General features: G+C 34.7%; 4 protein-coding genes across 4 annotated transcripts; all 4 read right to left on the bottom strand.

Annotated features, from left to right (window-relative positions):
* Positions 1-3,055: 3,055 nt before the first annotated feature.
* Positions 3,056-5,103, bottom strand: LOC145579727 (F-box protein At5g07610-like). Its single transcript, XM_081636964.1, has one exon. It carries the CDS (start codon positions 4,771-4,773, stop codon positions 3,571-3,573), a length of 1,203 nt encoding a protein of 400 aa, XP_081493090.1. The 5' UTR covers positions 4,774-5,103; the 3' UTR covers positions 3,056-3,570.
* A 1,209-nt stretch (positions 5,104-6,312) lies between these two features.
* Positions 6,313-7,693, bottom strand: LOC145579720 (F-box protein At5g07610-like). Its single transcript, XM_081636955.1, has 2 exons — positions 6,637-7,693; positions 6,313-6,527 (listed from the first exon to the last, which is right to left on the bottom strand). Exons 1-2 carry the CDS (start codon positions 7,504-7,506, stop codon positions 6,504-6,506), a joined length of 894 nt encoding a protein of 297 aa, XP_081493081.1. The 5' UTR covers positions 7,507-7,693; the 3' UTR covers positions 6,313-6,503.
* Positions 7,694-9,049: 1,356 nt separating this feature from the next.
* LOC145606145 (F-box protein At5g07610-like) lies at positions 9,050-10,207 on the bottom strand. Its single transcript, XM_081662202.1, has one exon. The coding sequence runs from the start codon at positions 10,205-10,207 to the stop codon at positions 9,050-9,052; it is 1,158 nt and encodes a 385-aa protein (XP_081518328.1).
* Positions 10,208-13,342: 3,135 nt separating this feature from the next.
* LOC145579713 (putative aquaporin TIP-type) lies at positions 13,343-15,549 on the bottom strand. Its single transcript, XM_081636951.1, has 3 exons — positions 15,275-15,549; positions 14,605-14,855; positions 13,343-13,867 (listed from the first exon to the last, which is right to left on the bottom strand). Exons 1-3 carry the CDS (start codon positions 15,399-15,401, stop codon positions 13,493-13,495), a joined length of 753 nt encoding a protein of 250 aa, XP_081493077.1. The 5' UTR covers positions 15,402-15,549; the 3' UTR covers positions 13,343-13,492.
* Between the last annotated feature and the right edge of the window lie 2,482 nt (positions 15,550-18,031).

The raw sequence follows: 18,031 nt of genomic DNA, 5'->3' as shown, positions 1-18,031 counted from the left end.
GTGACTGAGAGAGGCAGAGGTGGCTGGACGGTGGGGTAGGGCAGCAAGGTTGTGGTTGGTGTGAGGTTGGTGGTGGTGATGGGGGGAATGGGAATGCAAAAGGGGAGGGGGTGGGGAATGAGTGTAGAGGGAAAATGGGTGAACCTAAAAATAAAAAGGGGTAAAGGGAATGGGAAAATGTGACAAACAAACAATAACAAAGGGAATGAGGTTTCATTCTCATTCCCTTTGTTTATTACCCCCAACCAAACGCCCTCTTAGAGTAATGCATTGAGATTGTGTTGATTGATTCAAAAGAGCAATCTTAATTATTTGTCATTTCTCTATATCCAAAAATTTATGACATGATACTAATCTAAATTTTCATTTTTCTAAAGGTTCGATAATAAACTTTTTACAAAGCATATATTACGTGCATTGAAATGTTATCCGGTCTCTGTCAACACAATTACTTGTGTTGTGTTGTCCTTGCATCCCTTGGAGCCTTAAAAAGTTGGAAGGTGGGGTTTTGTCTAAAATCTTATGCTATGTTCTACTCCTGTTAAAAAAAATAATAATAATAAAAAAAAAAAAACTCTACTAACCCAACACTTTATACGAAGTATAAAATTACAAATCCCAAATTAAAAAACATAGTTAGATGCAAAACATGCAAGCATAGCTTAACACTTGCGTCCCTACTTTGATCATGCATATTCTGGTTGGTTTGCACAAACACAGTTAATAACTTAATAATATCAAGCAAAAACTCAACAAATTTGGAATCTGTGATGAATTATGTCCTTTATGTGGAGACTGTTCAATGTCTATTCTTCACCTTTTCTTTCAATTCAATGCGAAAACAAAGCAAAAATCACATCTCATGCAACATTTCTGAAGTAAATAGTATATATATAATAGTATATATTAGACATTATAATACATGTTAGGATGATCCAAACTCCAAAGAGATGAGTTGAGACTTGAGACCACGTCTCAATTGATATGAGGAGAATACTTGATCACCCTACAATTTCCCTTTCTCCCCTACATACAGCTAGCCATATTTCAGGCAAGTACAGTTTTAGAATACAAATGTATAATCTCCTAAAGAAGAATTCAAAGCCTTTATAATGTACATACATATAACTAGATAATTTATGATCAAGTCTAAATTATGATCATACTTTAGCAAAAGACCAGATCGCGTGCTCATCAATTGCCATGGATTACAATTGCATAATTATAACTAGAGCTTACCGCGACATAGTAACAACCCACTGCTATGTAGTAGAATCTGAACAAGATAGGAACTAAAGTTGATAGATAGTACACACTAAACATATTCTGTTTTCGATTTTGAACAAATAATCAAAGGATAGAAAATAACAGATAGAAGGGGATATTTATGTACCTGATATAACAAAATGATTTAGAAGTTGGGATATATTTCAGGCATTTGGCAATAAATTCTGCAGGGTAAATGACATCCCCTGATATTGTATTAGCCTAAACTATGTTTATATAGATAAAACAAATTATTATAATATTCTTAATGTGTATAATAATTGGGGATGATTATCTCATTAATTATTGTGCAAAGTGTGGGAAACTAAGTGGTAAAGTTGGTTGAATGTGCAAAATCTAAGCAAAATTTAAGGAATATGCTTTGCTTGCTTAGTTAAGTGATTGAGCCGTGGGGATAAGGTCAAACTTAATTATTAGGGTACAATTATTTTTATTATGTTTTATTCCGAATCCTACAAAAGATGCTGCTGCAAAGTCTGGAGTTACACACTAATGTGTATTAATAATAATCATACAAGTATAGAAAACTTGATCGAATTTGCTTGAATTTAAATTTTGTGTACCTAATCTTTGACTAATAGAAATTTTGTCTCTTTCATATTTACAATTTATAATTTAAACTAGACTCGGACCAAACCAGGTCGGGTTAATATTGATTGATTTTTTAAAAGTAATACAGTAGATCCTTTTATAGGTCTAAACATGACTCTAACTAAACTAGCTGATTCATTACCCAAATATGATCATAAGAATCATAATTTAGCTCAATTCATTATAGATCCAAATCGAATTTACAGTATTCAAATTATTCTCAATCCAAATTATGAGGTAGCCTCCTTGATTTACTATTAGTGCATTGTGAAGTTATTGCACCCCTTAAAGGGTTGTGTTGACATATTAATAATTGTAAATTTGTACCCCAACTTTTAAAAAATGTTTAAATGTGCAAGCAAATCTTCACGGTTGCGTCATGGTGGATACATCCAAAAGGATAAACTATAATTAGTAGGCCAATCTCATTAACTAATTAATTGTCCTTATCTCATGACAATTTTTTAAGGATTAGACCAATTAATTAATGAGATTAAACTATTTAGATGGAAAAATCAGCTCAAAGAGCAATTTTGTTTATTGCAGTAATGGTATCGAAGTAGTTTAGTGGTGCTAATGACAAAAAACACGATTTTGTAAGAGGAAGTCTAAAGTCTGAACGTGCATACATACCATGATACAAGTTTTCCTTAAAATATGGAGCTAGCCAAATGATGTCCTTTTGTCCCATTCGAAATTTTGCATTTGAAAAGAAAGAAACTTTGATCATGATTATTTGTCACGATGACGTGTAGTCTCATACTCTCATTATACTCGTATATCTCATTTCATCAAATATAATTACAGGGAATACTAAAATACTAGCGCTTAAAGATATATAAAAAAAAATCGAATGAAAGTTCGAAATTAAGATCAAATTATACTTCTTCCGTCTCATTGTGCAACTCAAAAAAAATTAAATGTCTTATTGAGTTATAAAGACGACGTATTAAAATTCATTTTTATATTTGAGCCAGCTTGGGAGCTTCTAAAGCCTACCTTACTCGTTCAAGTCTTTATTCTAGCTCACACTCAGACCAAGCTTTATTGCTCTAACCAAGCTAAGATTAATGTGGCTCAAGAATACACTAGACAAGTATACTCCTCATTCCTCAACTTTGCTTGGATATCCATAAACTCTAAAACAACAATACCAACCAAGCAGTAGTTTATCAGGTACTGTAAAAGCGCAACGATTGCTGGTATTCACCAAAGAACGAAATCTAACCATGACTTCGCTCCTGTATCAATTATCCATAGAGTTATAAACTTATAATATAGTTCACTCCTAATGTAGACAGAGATAAATGTACTAAGCTGTTTCTATGCCTAGTTGAGAATACAGGGGATATTTCTGAAGACAACCAATAAAATTACATAAAACAAAAGTAAAACTTCATTGTATACATGAAAATTATTCAAGATGAACATAAACAAGGCAAAACTAATGGGACAATCGCACATCCAAAGTAAATCAAGACATATCAATGAAATATGTGTGATAAAAACAAACATATTTTTCTTGATTCTGTCTGTGCTTCAATTCACCCTTCTTTTCTACACTGCAGATGCACGTCTGAGCATGTCAGACGCGCTAGAAACCAACACCTGTGACTGAAATGTGTACTCGTATGATATGACTGTGAAGCATGGTTGAGGTTAAGGTACAAAGGGAAGTTCGACAGCAATTCTTCAGAGTACTTGATAGGAAGAATAAACTCTATACCACACTGCTCGTTCATACGGCCTTACCTTTAAGTCACACAGCTTTTTTGCAGATCTCTTCTCGTGATTGTAAGTAATGATTTCACCAGGAATTGAGAGGGCAACTTCTAAATCTTCCTCATCATGGCTCTGTACAACAGACAACACATCACACTCATAGCGTGGTAAGAAAGGATGAGGGTTGCTAGACCTACGAGCCATAATTGGAAAATCCTTCGCTAAAGCCTTTAAATCAATCAAACTCCTCAGAAACCACCCACTGTAATCTTCCTTCATCTCAAAGAGCTCCAGAAAAGACAACTCTGGTGATGCAACTACATAGTGAAGATGACCTCGAGACTCCCCAAAGTACTCACAGCTAGCCAAAGGATACCCTTCCTTCAGTGGAGGCTTAGGCATTTTTGTCAGAATCTCTTCCTCTACATTGAAGTACAGACCTATTGTTGTACGTCTCATCCAATGAATTGCACCATTGCAAAACACCCCGTCACTGAAATCTATGTCACCGGGTGCAAAAAAAGGCTTACCTGAGACGGCCCAAGTTTGAGTTTCACGGGAGTAAATAGATATCTGATGAAGTGGCTTTTGCAGTTCTAGCTTTTGCACACAAATGATCTTATAATAAGGTGAAGTATAAGGGTCAAAAGCTAGATTAAGAGCAAAATGGTTGGTCGCAGAAACAAAATTAGGAAGTACCTCTGGGTGTTGAGTTGCTAGATTGCAGATATAATATTTTTGGGATGACTGAGAAAAACAAAGGAGCAAACCAATGCAAGATTGTAATATCTGAAGATTTAGGCTGTTGAGGAATGAAATATCTGGAACCTTGGTCTGACTTTGTGTGAGGGAGACATACTCAAACTGAGATCTTTGTGGTGAATGTTTTGGAATCAACACAAGGCCTGATACAGAAAGAGGGAAAATAGAGTAGTACCGAAGAAAATCATGGTCAGACATGGGAGGACACAAGGGCTCAGTTAGCTCATAATCGAATTCTGGAAGCCATAGATCAGGCAAAGAGAAGTAGAACCCGGCAGCTAACTCATCATCCCCATCAATGAACTCAGCTGGTAAGTCGATATCAAGGCTGCTCTCAGCAGAAAAGTACTCATCATCACCGCTCAAGGTCAATGGATCAAAGTTGGGGTTGCTACACATCCCTATTTCCATTGCCCCTATAAATTCAGCTGATATATTATCACAAAAAGAGTCCCAACTCTATACACTATCATATCCTAGTAAGAAATTCGATTTTGTCGAAGATATACTACGTGGAGTCCTCTATTCTTTCAGCATGTCTGTTTCATATCTGCTTCCAATTTTTATAAAAGAATAAATAATATCAAAAGTACATCAGCAGGAAGACCAGGCAACCAAAGAGCATACAATTAGGCAACAAACATATCATCAAGGAAAGAGCAACTCTTCCAAACATACCAGGTCAACTGTTTATAAAGAAAAAAAAAATACTGAAAGAGATTTAAACGGTCCATCTGCCAAGATAAAACAACAAAAAATGTACTGCAATAACATGTAAGAGTTTCGACGAGTGATTGCTGCAATAAGCAGCTGTCCTGCTTGGAAGGTCAAGCTTAAGTTTGTTCATTTGTTTTAGAAAACAGCAAATAATATCCAGATCAGAAACATAATCAAGATGTTAAATAAGGGTGCATACCTCTCTTTATATTGTCTCTTGTCGATCAGCTAGATCCAGTAGTGAAATGTGTAACAAATGATGAATCACTTCACAGCTTAAAATATACAGTAAAATTCGGAATTAAAGTTTCAGACATCATACAACAGCATGATTTTACCAATTTTTACCTTTCCAATATTCCACAGGAGAGAGCACATGCTTCAGCAGAAAGGATTCTTAATACTTCAGCTTGCGACTCAAGCAGCAAGATTGTCATGGGACATGGAGGAATCAGTAGATGCTCAGCACCTTCACAATTGCTCACATACCTGAACTGCAAGTTGTAGACAGTTTTAGGCATGCCATTTATACAATCTTACAATATTTTTCTCTCCATTTATCCAACCTTAACAGTATTTTTCTGTTCATATAATTTCTGTTCTTCATTCTCTACTGTCGTAACAAAAAAGAATCTAATGATCCATTAATCTAGTTGGGTAGTGAAGAGCATCAATTAATAATCAAAATTACAATAGAAAAATTGGTATGATAGCCAAATGCAGGGTTAGAACTCTAAATTCAGAAGTGATATATAGTTGTACGAAATCAGGGAAGAAAGATGGATGATATATATGAGGAAAAGGGAGATGTTTTATAACAAATGAAGTATATACAACAAAAATTCTTTGATAGCAAAGAATGGGAAGAAACGGTGCACAGAAAAATGAATGGGGAAAGGAGGCACCAAAGATAGGAATGCTCGTACATGTTCTTTGGTGTTAGAGAAGTCAGCTGTCTGTAATCCGATTGGTAGCAACTGTTGGTTCATACCTGTTCTTTGATAATGTTGAACACTGCATCAAGATTCAACTGCCAGCATATAGAGATATATCCAGAGAAGACCAACAATGACTATAAATAACTTCATCAACACCGATAAAAGAAGCCAAATATTTACAAGAAGCAGTATCATGAATATAAATTCAGCTTAAGATTGGTCTATTCCAGAAACAATTTATACAAAATAAGTACATAGCAAATAAAATCATATAGAGATATCTGGAAAATTGACTTCACAAAGGAGAAACACAGATTTACTGACATACTCTGCATCAAATAACAGATAAAGTCTCAAAATGTTCGTAGACTGAATACATTTTGTACCATATGGTTACATCACTAGCCCCAAAAATTTCATCTGGAATGAATTGGTAAATTTTAATCTTAAGATTCCTAATTACGACATCACCAGGAACTGAAAACACTATTTCCACACCTTCATCCCTTCCTGCAAGATTAACGTACAGAACGTCACATTGAAGCTGTGTGAACATAGGATGCTGCAAAAAGTTCCTAAGCATAGCTGGAATTTTAGCAATCATCACAGTGGGGTTAACCTGAATCTTCAAGTCCCATCCAGAATAGTCCTCCTTCATCTGGTAGAACTCGTATTCATTTAGTATAGCACGCGAAACAGCATAAATTAGGCACCCTTGGGATTTCCCAAAGTATTTAAATTTGTATTCTGAATCCTCATGCCTTGGAGTCTGTGGCATTTCTTTTAGTATACCTGTCTTCAAGTCAAGATATGCTCCACTAGATTTGCTCTTCAGCCAATGAATTGCACCATTGCAAAAGACACCGTCATTAAAGTCTAACTTGTTAGGTGCAACAACAGGCTCTTGAAAGAGACTCCATAGGTGAGTTTCAGATGAATAGATTGCAATTTGGTGAAAAAACTGCCGATTATTTAGCTTTTGCGCACAAACCACCTTGTAATCAGGTGAAGTGAAGGGATCAAAAGCCAAGTCAAGTGTGTATTCTTTTTCCATGTATGGACAGTGAGGAAGGACTCTTAATCTAAATAATGAGGGATTGCACACATAATGTGACAGCCCAAATCGACAAAGCAATAGTCCATTGCAAGACTGTAGGATTCGGAAACCTTTGGAATTAAGAAAGGCAACAAATGGCGTTACCTCAAATGTATTCTTCTTGAATGAAAGAAAATGAATTTTAGGATGTTGAGCAGTTTGTCTAGGGACCAAATACAGCCCAGACAAAGAGGGAGGATAAAGAAGGTTGTGCCTCGAGATAAATTTTCGATTTGAGATGATTGAGAGCCACAACTTTGATACCCGTAGACATGGAGCAAGAGAAGTTGCAGACAGATGACTAAAAATCTCAGTCGCTAAGTCCTCATTTTCTGCAACCTCTTCAGCTGATGTTGGTTCAGACTGAGGGTCAGAAATTGGCTCCTCCATCATTCAAAATATTTGGAACCTATGAATTTTATCAACTTTCATACAGACAAATCCCAAAGCACCTCCATCAGATTCAATAAACTATTGTTTTTCTACTTAAGATGAGGACACTTTGGAACAATAAGATGAAGAAGCCAAATTCTACAAGCCAAAATCATTTTCATATGTCAAGGATAGTAGTAAGCTTTTATTTTAAAAATATATATATATATAAAAAAAAAAAAAAAAAAAAAAAAAAAAAAAAATTTACTTAGTCAATATATCAGCCAATGTCAATTTCTTTATCTTTATTCTACTGAGGAGGTGTGGAGAGAACCAAAGAAATTATAAAAAGTTTAGAAAAACTGAAAGAGCTTGAAATTTAGGTTGCTTTGCTATCTTTATTAACAATTACTTTAAACCTTCCACTTGTTCATGAAATGTCAAAAGATCTTTCTTTTTCATAAATCTATCAAGAAATTCAAAATTAGCAAAGATAATGGCAAACAAGATCATGTCAAACGAAAGAGAAAGTCATAAAATTGAAAATTCTACAGGCTGAACAGATTTTATCATATGGAAGTTTGCTCCCAAAATAGAATATCAACATTAAATCAATCATAGTTTTGCTTTCAAAAACTCAATTAGTATATCTGATCTTTGTAACAGAAATTTGTAGCCAACAGTATAAGATTAACTCTACTTACCACTAAAAGTGTGAGCGCCATACAATCCCAAACCCTAACTTGATGCAGGGAAGAGTCAAGACTAAGAAAACAGCAATAAGCTAGAGGTTTGTTTCCGCTTTTGGGGGTTTGTCAACATCAATAAGGATCAAGACTAACAAAATAGCAATAGTACACTGTCTTACCTTTTCCAGGTGCAACACTATGGTTTGTAACAAGGATCCTACACAAACCTCCAACTCGGAAGTACTTAATGGGCGGCCCATCAAGGAATATTTCATATTACACCTTATTTGCCACACCATGTGTAGTTTTTAGGTTACAGGGCAACAGTAAGGCCAAGGCAAGGTAATAGCATTTTCAAAAAGAATTTTTTACGAAATATAACTGGATGTTATGTACAAGAATACATATATGCAGCGACAGGGTCTGTGAAGGTCATGATGTCTTTAAAGGACCCACAATGAACCTAGAGATTGTGTAACAGAAAAGAAAATACTCCTGCAAAGGCTGCAATAGTATAATCTTACAGGTATACTTCCTACTTAAGAATAATGATGCAAAGCTGCATATCTATGAAATATTCAACAAGCAGAAAACCATAAGACAACCATTATTCCTACAAAAAAGATACATACGAAATATGACTTTTTTATCAATGAAGATAGCAACTGTAATCGCAGAAATTCAAACAGGATACAGCACAAATTTTCAGAGCTTCCCAAGGACACCAAGGAAGCATCTATCTAGACCCTCATGAGGTTTTTCCACAGACTAAGCTAGCTAATGGCATCCTCTACTTACAATATTTTTGCATGACAGAAGTCTTAAAACCTGATTTCACAAAAGAGGCATGCAGAAGTTTATCGACATAGTCTGCATCAAACAACTGATAATGTCTCAAAATATTCATAGACTAAATAGGTTTTGTACCATATGGTTACATCAGAGGGACGGAATACTTTATCTTGGACTACTGAAACATTTTTCTTCTCAAGATTGAAAAATATGACTTCACCTGGCACTGACAAAACAATTTCCATGCCTTCATTCGCCCTAGCGTGATAAATGCACAACACGTCACATTCCAACTCAGAGAACAAATAGGGATGACGCCCAAAGTTCCTAGCCATAACTGGAAATTTAGCAATTAACACATTGAGATTAACCCGAAACTTCAATTCCCATCCAGAATAATCTTCCTTCATCTGATACAACTCATAGTGGTTAAAAAGAGGGCGTGAGATAACATAAAACAAGTATTTTTGGGACTTTCCAAAATACTTGAATTTATATTCTGACTCCTCTTCTCGCCTGGGAGGCAATGGCATTTCTCTAAGTATCTCTGTCTTCAGGTCAATATATGCTCCACTAGATTTGCTTGTTAGCCAATGAATTGCGCCATTGCAAAAGACACCGTCCTTAAAGTCTAACTCATTAGGTGCACAAACAGGCTCTTGAGAGAGACTCCATAGACGAGTTTTGGAGGAATAGATTGCAATTCGGTAATGTGACGGCTGACTACCTACCTTTTTCACGCAAACAACCTTGTAATTTGGCGAAATGAGAGGATCAAAAGCCAAGTGAAGAGTGTAATCTTTTTCTGCATATGAACAGCTGGGAAGGACTCTTAATTGACATGTTGAGGGATTGCACACATAATGTGACAGCCCCAGTTGACAGAGCAATAGTCCATTGCAAGAATGTAGGATTTGAAAACCTTTGGCATTAAGAAAAGCAGCAAATGGAAGAGTAAAAAATTTACTCTTATTGAGAGAGAGAAAACGAACTTCAGGATGTTGAGCAGTTTGTCTAGGAATCAAGAACAGGCCAGACAAGGAGGGGGGATAGAGAAGGTTGTGCCTTGAAACAAACGATTGATTTGATATGAATGAGAGCCACCACTTTGATACCCGTAGACATGGAGCAAGAGAAGTTGCAGGTAAATGAATGAAAATCTCTGTTGCTAGATCCTCATTTCCTGCAACTTTTTCAGCTGATGTTGGTCCAAATTCAGGATCAGCAATTGGCTCCTCCATCTTGCAGGGAATTTGTAATGTGTGGAATTTATTTACATTTATACAAAGAATTCCCAGACCACCTTTAATATTAAACCACGTAAGTCTAGGCCCTTCTACTTAAGATGAGGACAATTTGGAACAGGAAGAAGTCAAATTCTACTAATCAATTTTATATCTCAAGGAGAGTACTATGCTTTCTGTTTATTCTAAAATGTGGTCAATACATCAGCCAAGACCAATTCTTTATTTCTTAACTTGGGTAGTTGGGTTGCTTTGATAAACGCTTGAAGTCGCTGCTAAATAACATTCTATGACAATGTCCTCTGTCTAATTACTAAAAAAAATGTCCAAACCTACCATTTCTTCATGAAACAGTCAATCATCTTCCTTTTTATAAACTAAAATTTAGTAAATCTCACCTTGCCACCAAAATTTGAGCCAACGGCAGTCCCAACTCCCAAGCCCAAGCCCGAGCTGAAGAGTAAAATATTGCCTGACCTATTCAAGGACAATGCTGCAGTTTTGAAGAAGGGGTCCCACACCAAAATCCAACTGAGAGAGATATAGTTAGTTGGCTGCCTACTTAGGCAGACTTCACATTGCTCCATAATCTCAGTAGTAGGTACTAGATAAATCAGAAAAAGAAGCAGATAGCAACTAGCTGATGCAAAATGAAATTCCTTCTCACCAATATATTATGTGGAGTGATCAGCTGATGAGACAACACTAATGACAAGGGAAGGCAAAAGCATTTTCCAAAAAACTCAATGAAAAAACTGGTAGTTTAACTATCTATACTAGAAGAATGCTCAATAGGCAAAAAATTAAAACTTAAAAGAGCTTGTTTTTAGATTTTCAAGAAGATAGCTACGTAGCTATGTGTATACTAGGAATACTCGACAGATAGGAAAACAAAGGACAGTAGGCAAATACAAAATCAATACGCCCAAGCAAAAATAGATGAGTTTATCTCCTTGTGCCCAATGAAGTTGGAAACTGTGGTTGTTTGTAGAAACTGGAAAGAGAAATAAGCAAACTGCATTTCTCGGAGCATCCCAAGAACGAGGAAGCAATTAGTTATAGACCATGCTTATGAATCCTAAAATAAAGTTGGCATTCAATCACTTGCAAACCACCTTCTGGACAGCACTTCACAAAAAGCTCTAGGGCCAATCGGACTGTGGAAATCAGAAAACCCAGCCAAAAAATTTGGTAAGATAATTAAGAGTAGCTACTCTCTTCTAGGAAGCTACATTTTAATCTGTAGGCAAGGGAATCTCACATGATTGACATGATAAGCGCCAATCATTCAATTATATTTTGGGTAGAGAGACTAAATGCCATTGGCATAGCTAGCTAACTTAGTTACTAAAGCCTCGCGTATGGTACCAACTACCAAGGATATACATGTACATCAATGCCCTTTGCGGTTCTATATAAACCAAAAACTATTTTAACTAGTAAGTTCAACCTCAGTCCCTTGAAACAAGTCTATGGCTCTATGCAATTCTCTTAATATAGCATTAGACCCAAGAAAATCATTAAGAGGGGAAAAACTCTCCATTCCTATTCAAATTACAAAAAACACCAAAAATGCTACAATACAAAAACTAAAGGTGATTTAGTTACTCTTCGTATTGACAATTGCAGTATTGCTACTCAGTTATAGCAGCATTGCTACTCGGTTATACGATGGAACCTCACTCGACTTGTGTTTGGCTAATCAGTTGCTCACCTGACATCCAACAAATGCACATCCTGATATCCACATATATGTAGGCAATCTTACTCCTGTCCAACCCAACTAACACCAAATGTGGATTTGGATCATCCAAAAGAATAAATTAAATTGTATTATCCAACTCTTTTATGTACCCAATTTTCCAATCACCCAAATTTGCAATTGTAAAATAGAGGGCATGGAAGATAAAAATCAAAACTTCCCTCTTTTTTTTCCTGATGGAAAACATAACCCATTACATCAAATTTAAAATTCTCCCCCTTCTCCAATAATCTTTTCTTACCCTTCCTAAAATTCGAAAGAACAATTTAGGTTTAGAAATTACTGGGGTTAATCACTAATTAGAATTCAAAATCAACTTATAATGCACTATACTAGAAATAATTCTTGATCAATAAATGACAATAATAGTAAAATTTAAACATTTAAAATGGTATAAGAAAATTGCAACAAAAAAAAAAATGCATGATATTAAGTAATTGAGGACATACAAAGGAAGAAAGGTAGCAAAAGAAGCGCAGACACTTCAACTCTTCCGGATAGCTCTCTGTTGTCGGCATTTATCCGTGGTCTGCAACACTACGATTTTGGAGGCATTATTTTGGCTTTGATTGTTTGATTTTGTATGAACTAGGAACTTAGGAAGTGAAAACCATCACAATTATATCGAGTTGACTTGACACTTGACTCAAGTCGAGTTGGACAATGGACATTATATCGAGTTTAGTCCACCAGCTATGTGTTGTGTCGTATTGAAATTTTGTATGTAAGTATGTTATAGTTAAGTCGAGTTCAAGTTTAGCCTACCAATTATGTGTTGTGTCGTATCAGGATTTTTAAAATGATGGTTCACCAAAGCTGGTATGCTAACGTAATCTAACACGTAATAGATATAAATAATCATTAATAAATGCGAGTACCATCGAGAAATATGAGAGAAGTAGATACACACCACAAAGACCAAAATGGTCTACATGGCTAACACGTATATCAACACTATAAAATGCTAACACATTGTGATTAACATGTGCTTTTCAAGGAAAAAAACACCTAAAACGTGTTTTAGAGTTGAATTGTTAGTCAAAATCATAATGTATCACCAAAGAGGATTCTAGTGAAGTATCTAGCATAAGCCCAGCCTATATGTGAGTATGTGACTCACTAACTCGAACATAATGATAGCTTGCCAATCAAAGATGCTAACTTCATAACACGAAAAGATCGAGATGAGACAGTGGGTCCATGGAAGACCTTGAGGCGGCGTAATACTAATATAGCAATGTATATCAAAACATTCAAAATTAATAAAGACAAATGATTGATCTAAATTACTCCAGCTTAAAATAGAGGAGAATGTTCAATAATTTCACAAAAGAAGGAAACAAGGCGGATAAAATAACCGTTTCAACAAGAAATTTTTATCATATACATTGCTTTTACTAGCAAATTAGCAAGTTCACACAATAAAAGACAGGTGCATTACAATAAAGGCCAGATTTTGCACCAAATATTTAGGCATTTTCCTCTAAGAAGAGAAAACAAAAGAAAAGGATAATAACAACTTAAGCATAACTGTCAGAAGCTGGAACAGGGGTATATGACTCAATAAAGATGTCACCATATACAAGCCCAGCAAGCCCACCTCCAATAAGTGGGCCGACCCAGTAAATCCAGCTTTGAGAAAGGTCACCACTAACAATAGCTGGGCCGAATGATCGGGCTGGGTTCATTGATCCACCACTGAATGGGCCTGCAGCAAGGATGTTGGCCCCAACAATGAATCCAATTGCAATTGGGGCAATGATTCCGATTTGGCCCTTCTTTGGGTCAGCAGCTGTGGCGTAGACGGTGTAAACAAGTGCAAAGGTGATCACAATTTCCATCACAATGCCTTCAATTGCGTTCATTCCTGAGGCTACTCCGTGGGCTGGAATGCTCTGTTTTCAAAATTAAGACAACCACGATGTCGAAGTTTGTTAGTCTTTCTATTTCAGAAAATATTTGTAATAATTTAACTTTTGTACTATTGAATTTACCATATTTGACAATAACTTTTACTATTTATACAGTTATACTAGCTTACTATTGAATATTGATTACATCTACTCTAAAATAAATAGAATATCTCATCTCAAATCGCCAAAATATAATATAGTAGGGTTTGAGAATTTAAATTTGTAGGGTTTAAGCCTATAGAATTGAAATTGTATTTATATCAACAATGGATGTAATAAATGTTATAAATCGACTAGTGAAAAAGTTAAGTATCCTAACAACATACGCATGACTCTCAATGTACAATTGTATATTGTCCATGTACAATAAGTGATCACACAACTTTATTTTAGGTGGGCAAGGTGGAGCAATAAAACTAGATCTACAAATCTTATGTTTACTCCAAGTCTACAAGTATAAATTATTTTAAGGTGAGTGATTTCTTTATTTTGGATTTACTTCATAAGACTTATATATCCATGTTTAAATCAAACCAGATTAGACCACACTATAAAAGTATTATAATAAGTTTGACTAGACATTTATTTTTATACTAGACCAAAATTTCAAAAATTTAAATAATAACACTCATAATAAGATGAAGAGAACAAAGTCGTATAGCTCCCTAGCTAGCTAGCAAGCTAGCTAGTAAGAGAATCGAGAGAGAAAAGAAGCTGACCATGCCATTGGTGGTGAATTGGAGGAGCAGGCAAGCAACAACAGAGCCAAGGACTTGGGCAACCCAGTAGAAGAAGCCAGTAAGAATGGTGATGTGTCCACCAATAGCCAATCCAAAGGTGACAGCTGGATTCAAATGTCCACCTGAAACATTGGCTGCCATGGCAACACCAACAAATAGGGCAAATGCATGAGCCACTGCCACTGCCACTAACCCTGCTGGGTCTAATGCTCCTCCTTCTGTCACCTTGCCTGCACATTATTCATAAACATATATAAGATTCAGTCTCGTATTATTATGACTCCGAATAATTATGTCTACGTTATGAATTTTTACAATCTAACTATTTGTACGAAATACTATTTCGAAAAACAAAGGATTATTAGGATGCACGGTTAGCAAAACCCTTGTTTTTATTTTTACCTCCAATATATTTCTTTTAAGAGTATTACTCGTAGACCTTAGCTTGTTTTCTTCTTTAATTTGAAAAACATTAGTTTTAAAATTTTAACATATAAAAATAGCTTGTTTTAATCGGTAAGAAGAATAAGGTGAAGCGAACTTAAAAATGCTTTGTACGTAGTAGAAAAATTTTAAATTTGAACATAGTAAAAACTAATTAATGAAAGAAATAGCCTAAGAAAAAAAGTACAAGTAGTACTAGACTTACTGAATGCAATTGCAGATCCTACTCCAGCAAAAACAAAGAGTAGGGTGGCAATAAATTCAGCTACATAACACCTGATTGAAGCAAGACTAAAAGAGTCACCAAAGCTACCAAATGCCAACTTCACCATTTTTCCACAAAAATTCAAAAAACTCTCTAATTAAAATTTGAAGGGATTAATTACTTAGTTAATTAGCTCTAAGTTGTATATTGTGATGATGATTAGATGAAATTCTACTGTTTATATATGCCCTTGATCCATGTGGCACCGTCCAATGGCCCCACGTAATGACCTGTCACTCTTTAATTAGTCGCCGGCCTACCGCCCTTAATTTTGATTATAGAGCATTATGAGGCGCATAATCTTGTATTTTCTCCCTTAAACTAGCCTTGCTTACCTAATCTCAATGAACATAAAGAAAACATACAATAGTAGAATATTATGAACTTTAGAACTTTGGTGTATATTTCTAATGTTGGTCCGTTGGAATATCCATGTCACTAACAAAGAATGTTGTTTATTTTAATCTTAAAAAAGCTGTAACACTTATCCATAATCTTAAATTAAGCTCTAAATTTTGTTGTGGACTAGGCAAATGGCAATAAAAGATGATGAAGAATCTAATCATATGATCATATGATGGAGTGGTTTATCTTCAAGTAATTTTTAATGTTGTTATTAGGTGGACTTTGGACATGAAATAACGACTTTCATTATTACTTACTCCTATTATATAGTTAGTGGTAATGAACGTACGTATATCTTGTTAATTTGTTGTCCATAGTATTATGATCAAATGGTAGCTATTCCCATCTCCAAGGGCTTGTCTCGGGCTCGACCCTCACCAACTACAAGGAAATGACGATATGGTACTAGTAAATAATTTTAGTAAAACGTCGTTGGATGTGGATCTTAATTCTTAATATGAGAGGCTAGGATAATTCATGAATAACATATACGTCGTAAAAGAATAGTGTCATACATAGTGTCCATATATGAAGCATGACTAGGTGGAGTTGTAAAAATATTGATTGAATTTAAATAAATCATACTCCGTATATGAATTCAATTCAAACATTATCAGACTTCGATCAAAATTATATGCTGCAACATGATTAGATCGATCTAACTCAAAAAATTTCATGTATCAATTTTTCTCCCAAAAATTATACTCACTATTTTGGCAATTATAAATTTGAGATCCACCATATGCTACCCCATTGATTTTCTTTTAGGGAATTAAGAAATGTTATGTCCAAATCACTAAGTTGAATTAAATAATTTATGTAGTTAAGAATTTTTCAGATGCAATATAATATGATGTGATGGACTGATGGTTATGTTGCTCATGTAAGCTTTTGCTAATAAGGTTGTGATGTTGAATTAAATAATTTAATTAAATGATGATTATCTTCAAAGACTTCATTATATATTTATGCTTTGTTCTTTTCAACTTCAAACTTGTAAATTTTCATCTAAAAAAACTAATAAAATTACTAGAAAATAATAATTATAAAAAAAAGCACCTGTAAAATAATATGGTATTTCAAATTACTCTCTAATTATTTACACACACACACACACAAAAAAAAAAAAAAAAAAAAAAAAAAAAAAAAAAACAAAAAAAAAAAAACAAAAAAAACACATTTTTTTCCCCTATATTGTTATGTTGTATCTTTTTAATTGGTCCCACTATTCACTTACAAACACCTACCAACTACACTAAAAGTTCTCCTTTTGTAAGTCCAATATCCGGCTTCCCCTCAGCAAGACATTAGTAACATAACAAATTAGCAACAGCATTTTATTGTTAGCATATCTTAAACAGGAACCTTGCTTTGAACCAACACAAAAGGCTTCCAAATTGCTTTGAATTATGTTGCCATGTCTTAGATAGGAACTTCTTTGTTTTTTGAAAGAGTTTAGATAGGAACTTTGCCCTCAAAATTTTGCATTTGTTGCTCATTTTTTCCATAAGATTTTCTTAAACGGTACATGCATGTAATTAGCTTTTTTCTAGTGATGAGAGCCAAAGTAGGCACCTAGGTAGCAACCAAGACACGATTTTGGGGTCATGTTACAATGATTAGCTAAGTATGCTTTTCTAGCATTTGTAATCTTCCTAGAAAAGAATATTGAACACTTAAGGACAGAAGTATATATAACTAATACTCTAGTAATATAGTTATTTAAGCTTTATATTAGTATATAATTGAATAGATTATTTACTATGATCAAAATGGTTCATGTCAATACATTAACAAAAATTACAATTTAGATATTCGCCAAGGCCTAGTGTTATAGAGTGCAATTCAAGCTAATTAAGATGTTTGATTTCATCGTTTACATACAAGGGTTAAGGGTTTGATTTTCCCCTGCAAGTGTTTCACAAAGCGTATCAATCTCCCATATACTCCATTTGTGCCTTAATGTTTGTTTCATATCTCAACTTTCACTTTTTTAGAACTAGAGTGTACCCGTGCAAAATACACGGGATATATATTATATTAGAAAGATTTTAATTTTATAATATAAGAAAAAATAGATTTCAAATACGGGGTTGATTTAGATGTAGTAACTTATGCCCTGTTATTTTGAACTATTTATGGTCTGCTCTTGCTCTACTCTGCTAAAATCATACTTTGTTGAGCTCTGCTCTACTCTATTGTCACATGCTCTACTCTTTTGCAATCTGATGTGCTCTATTCTGTTCATAAACTCGAAAGAACAAAACCTTACTCTTATATGTAGGTGGCCAT

This window comes from Chenopodium album, chromosome 2 (genome assembly GCF_948465745.1).
Source record: "Chenopodium album chromosome 2, dcCheAlbu1.1, whole genome shotgun sequence".
NCBI lineage: Eukaryota > Viridiplantae > Streptophyta > Magnoliopsida > Caryophyllales > Amaranthaceae > Chenopodium > Chenopodium album.
This window is presented reverse-complemented; position numbering and strand designations above follow the sequence as displayed.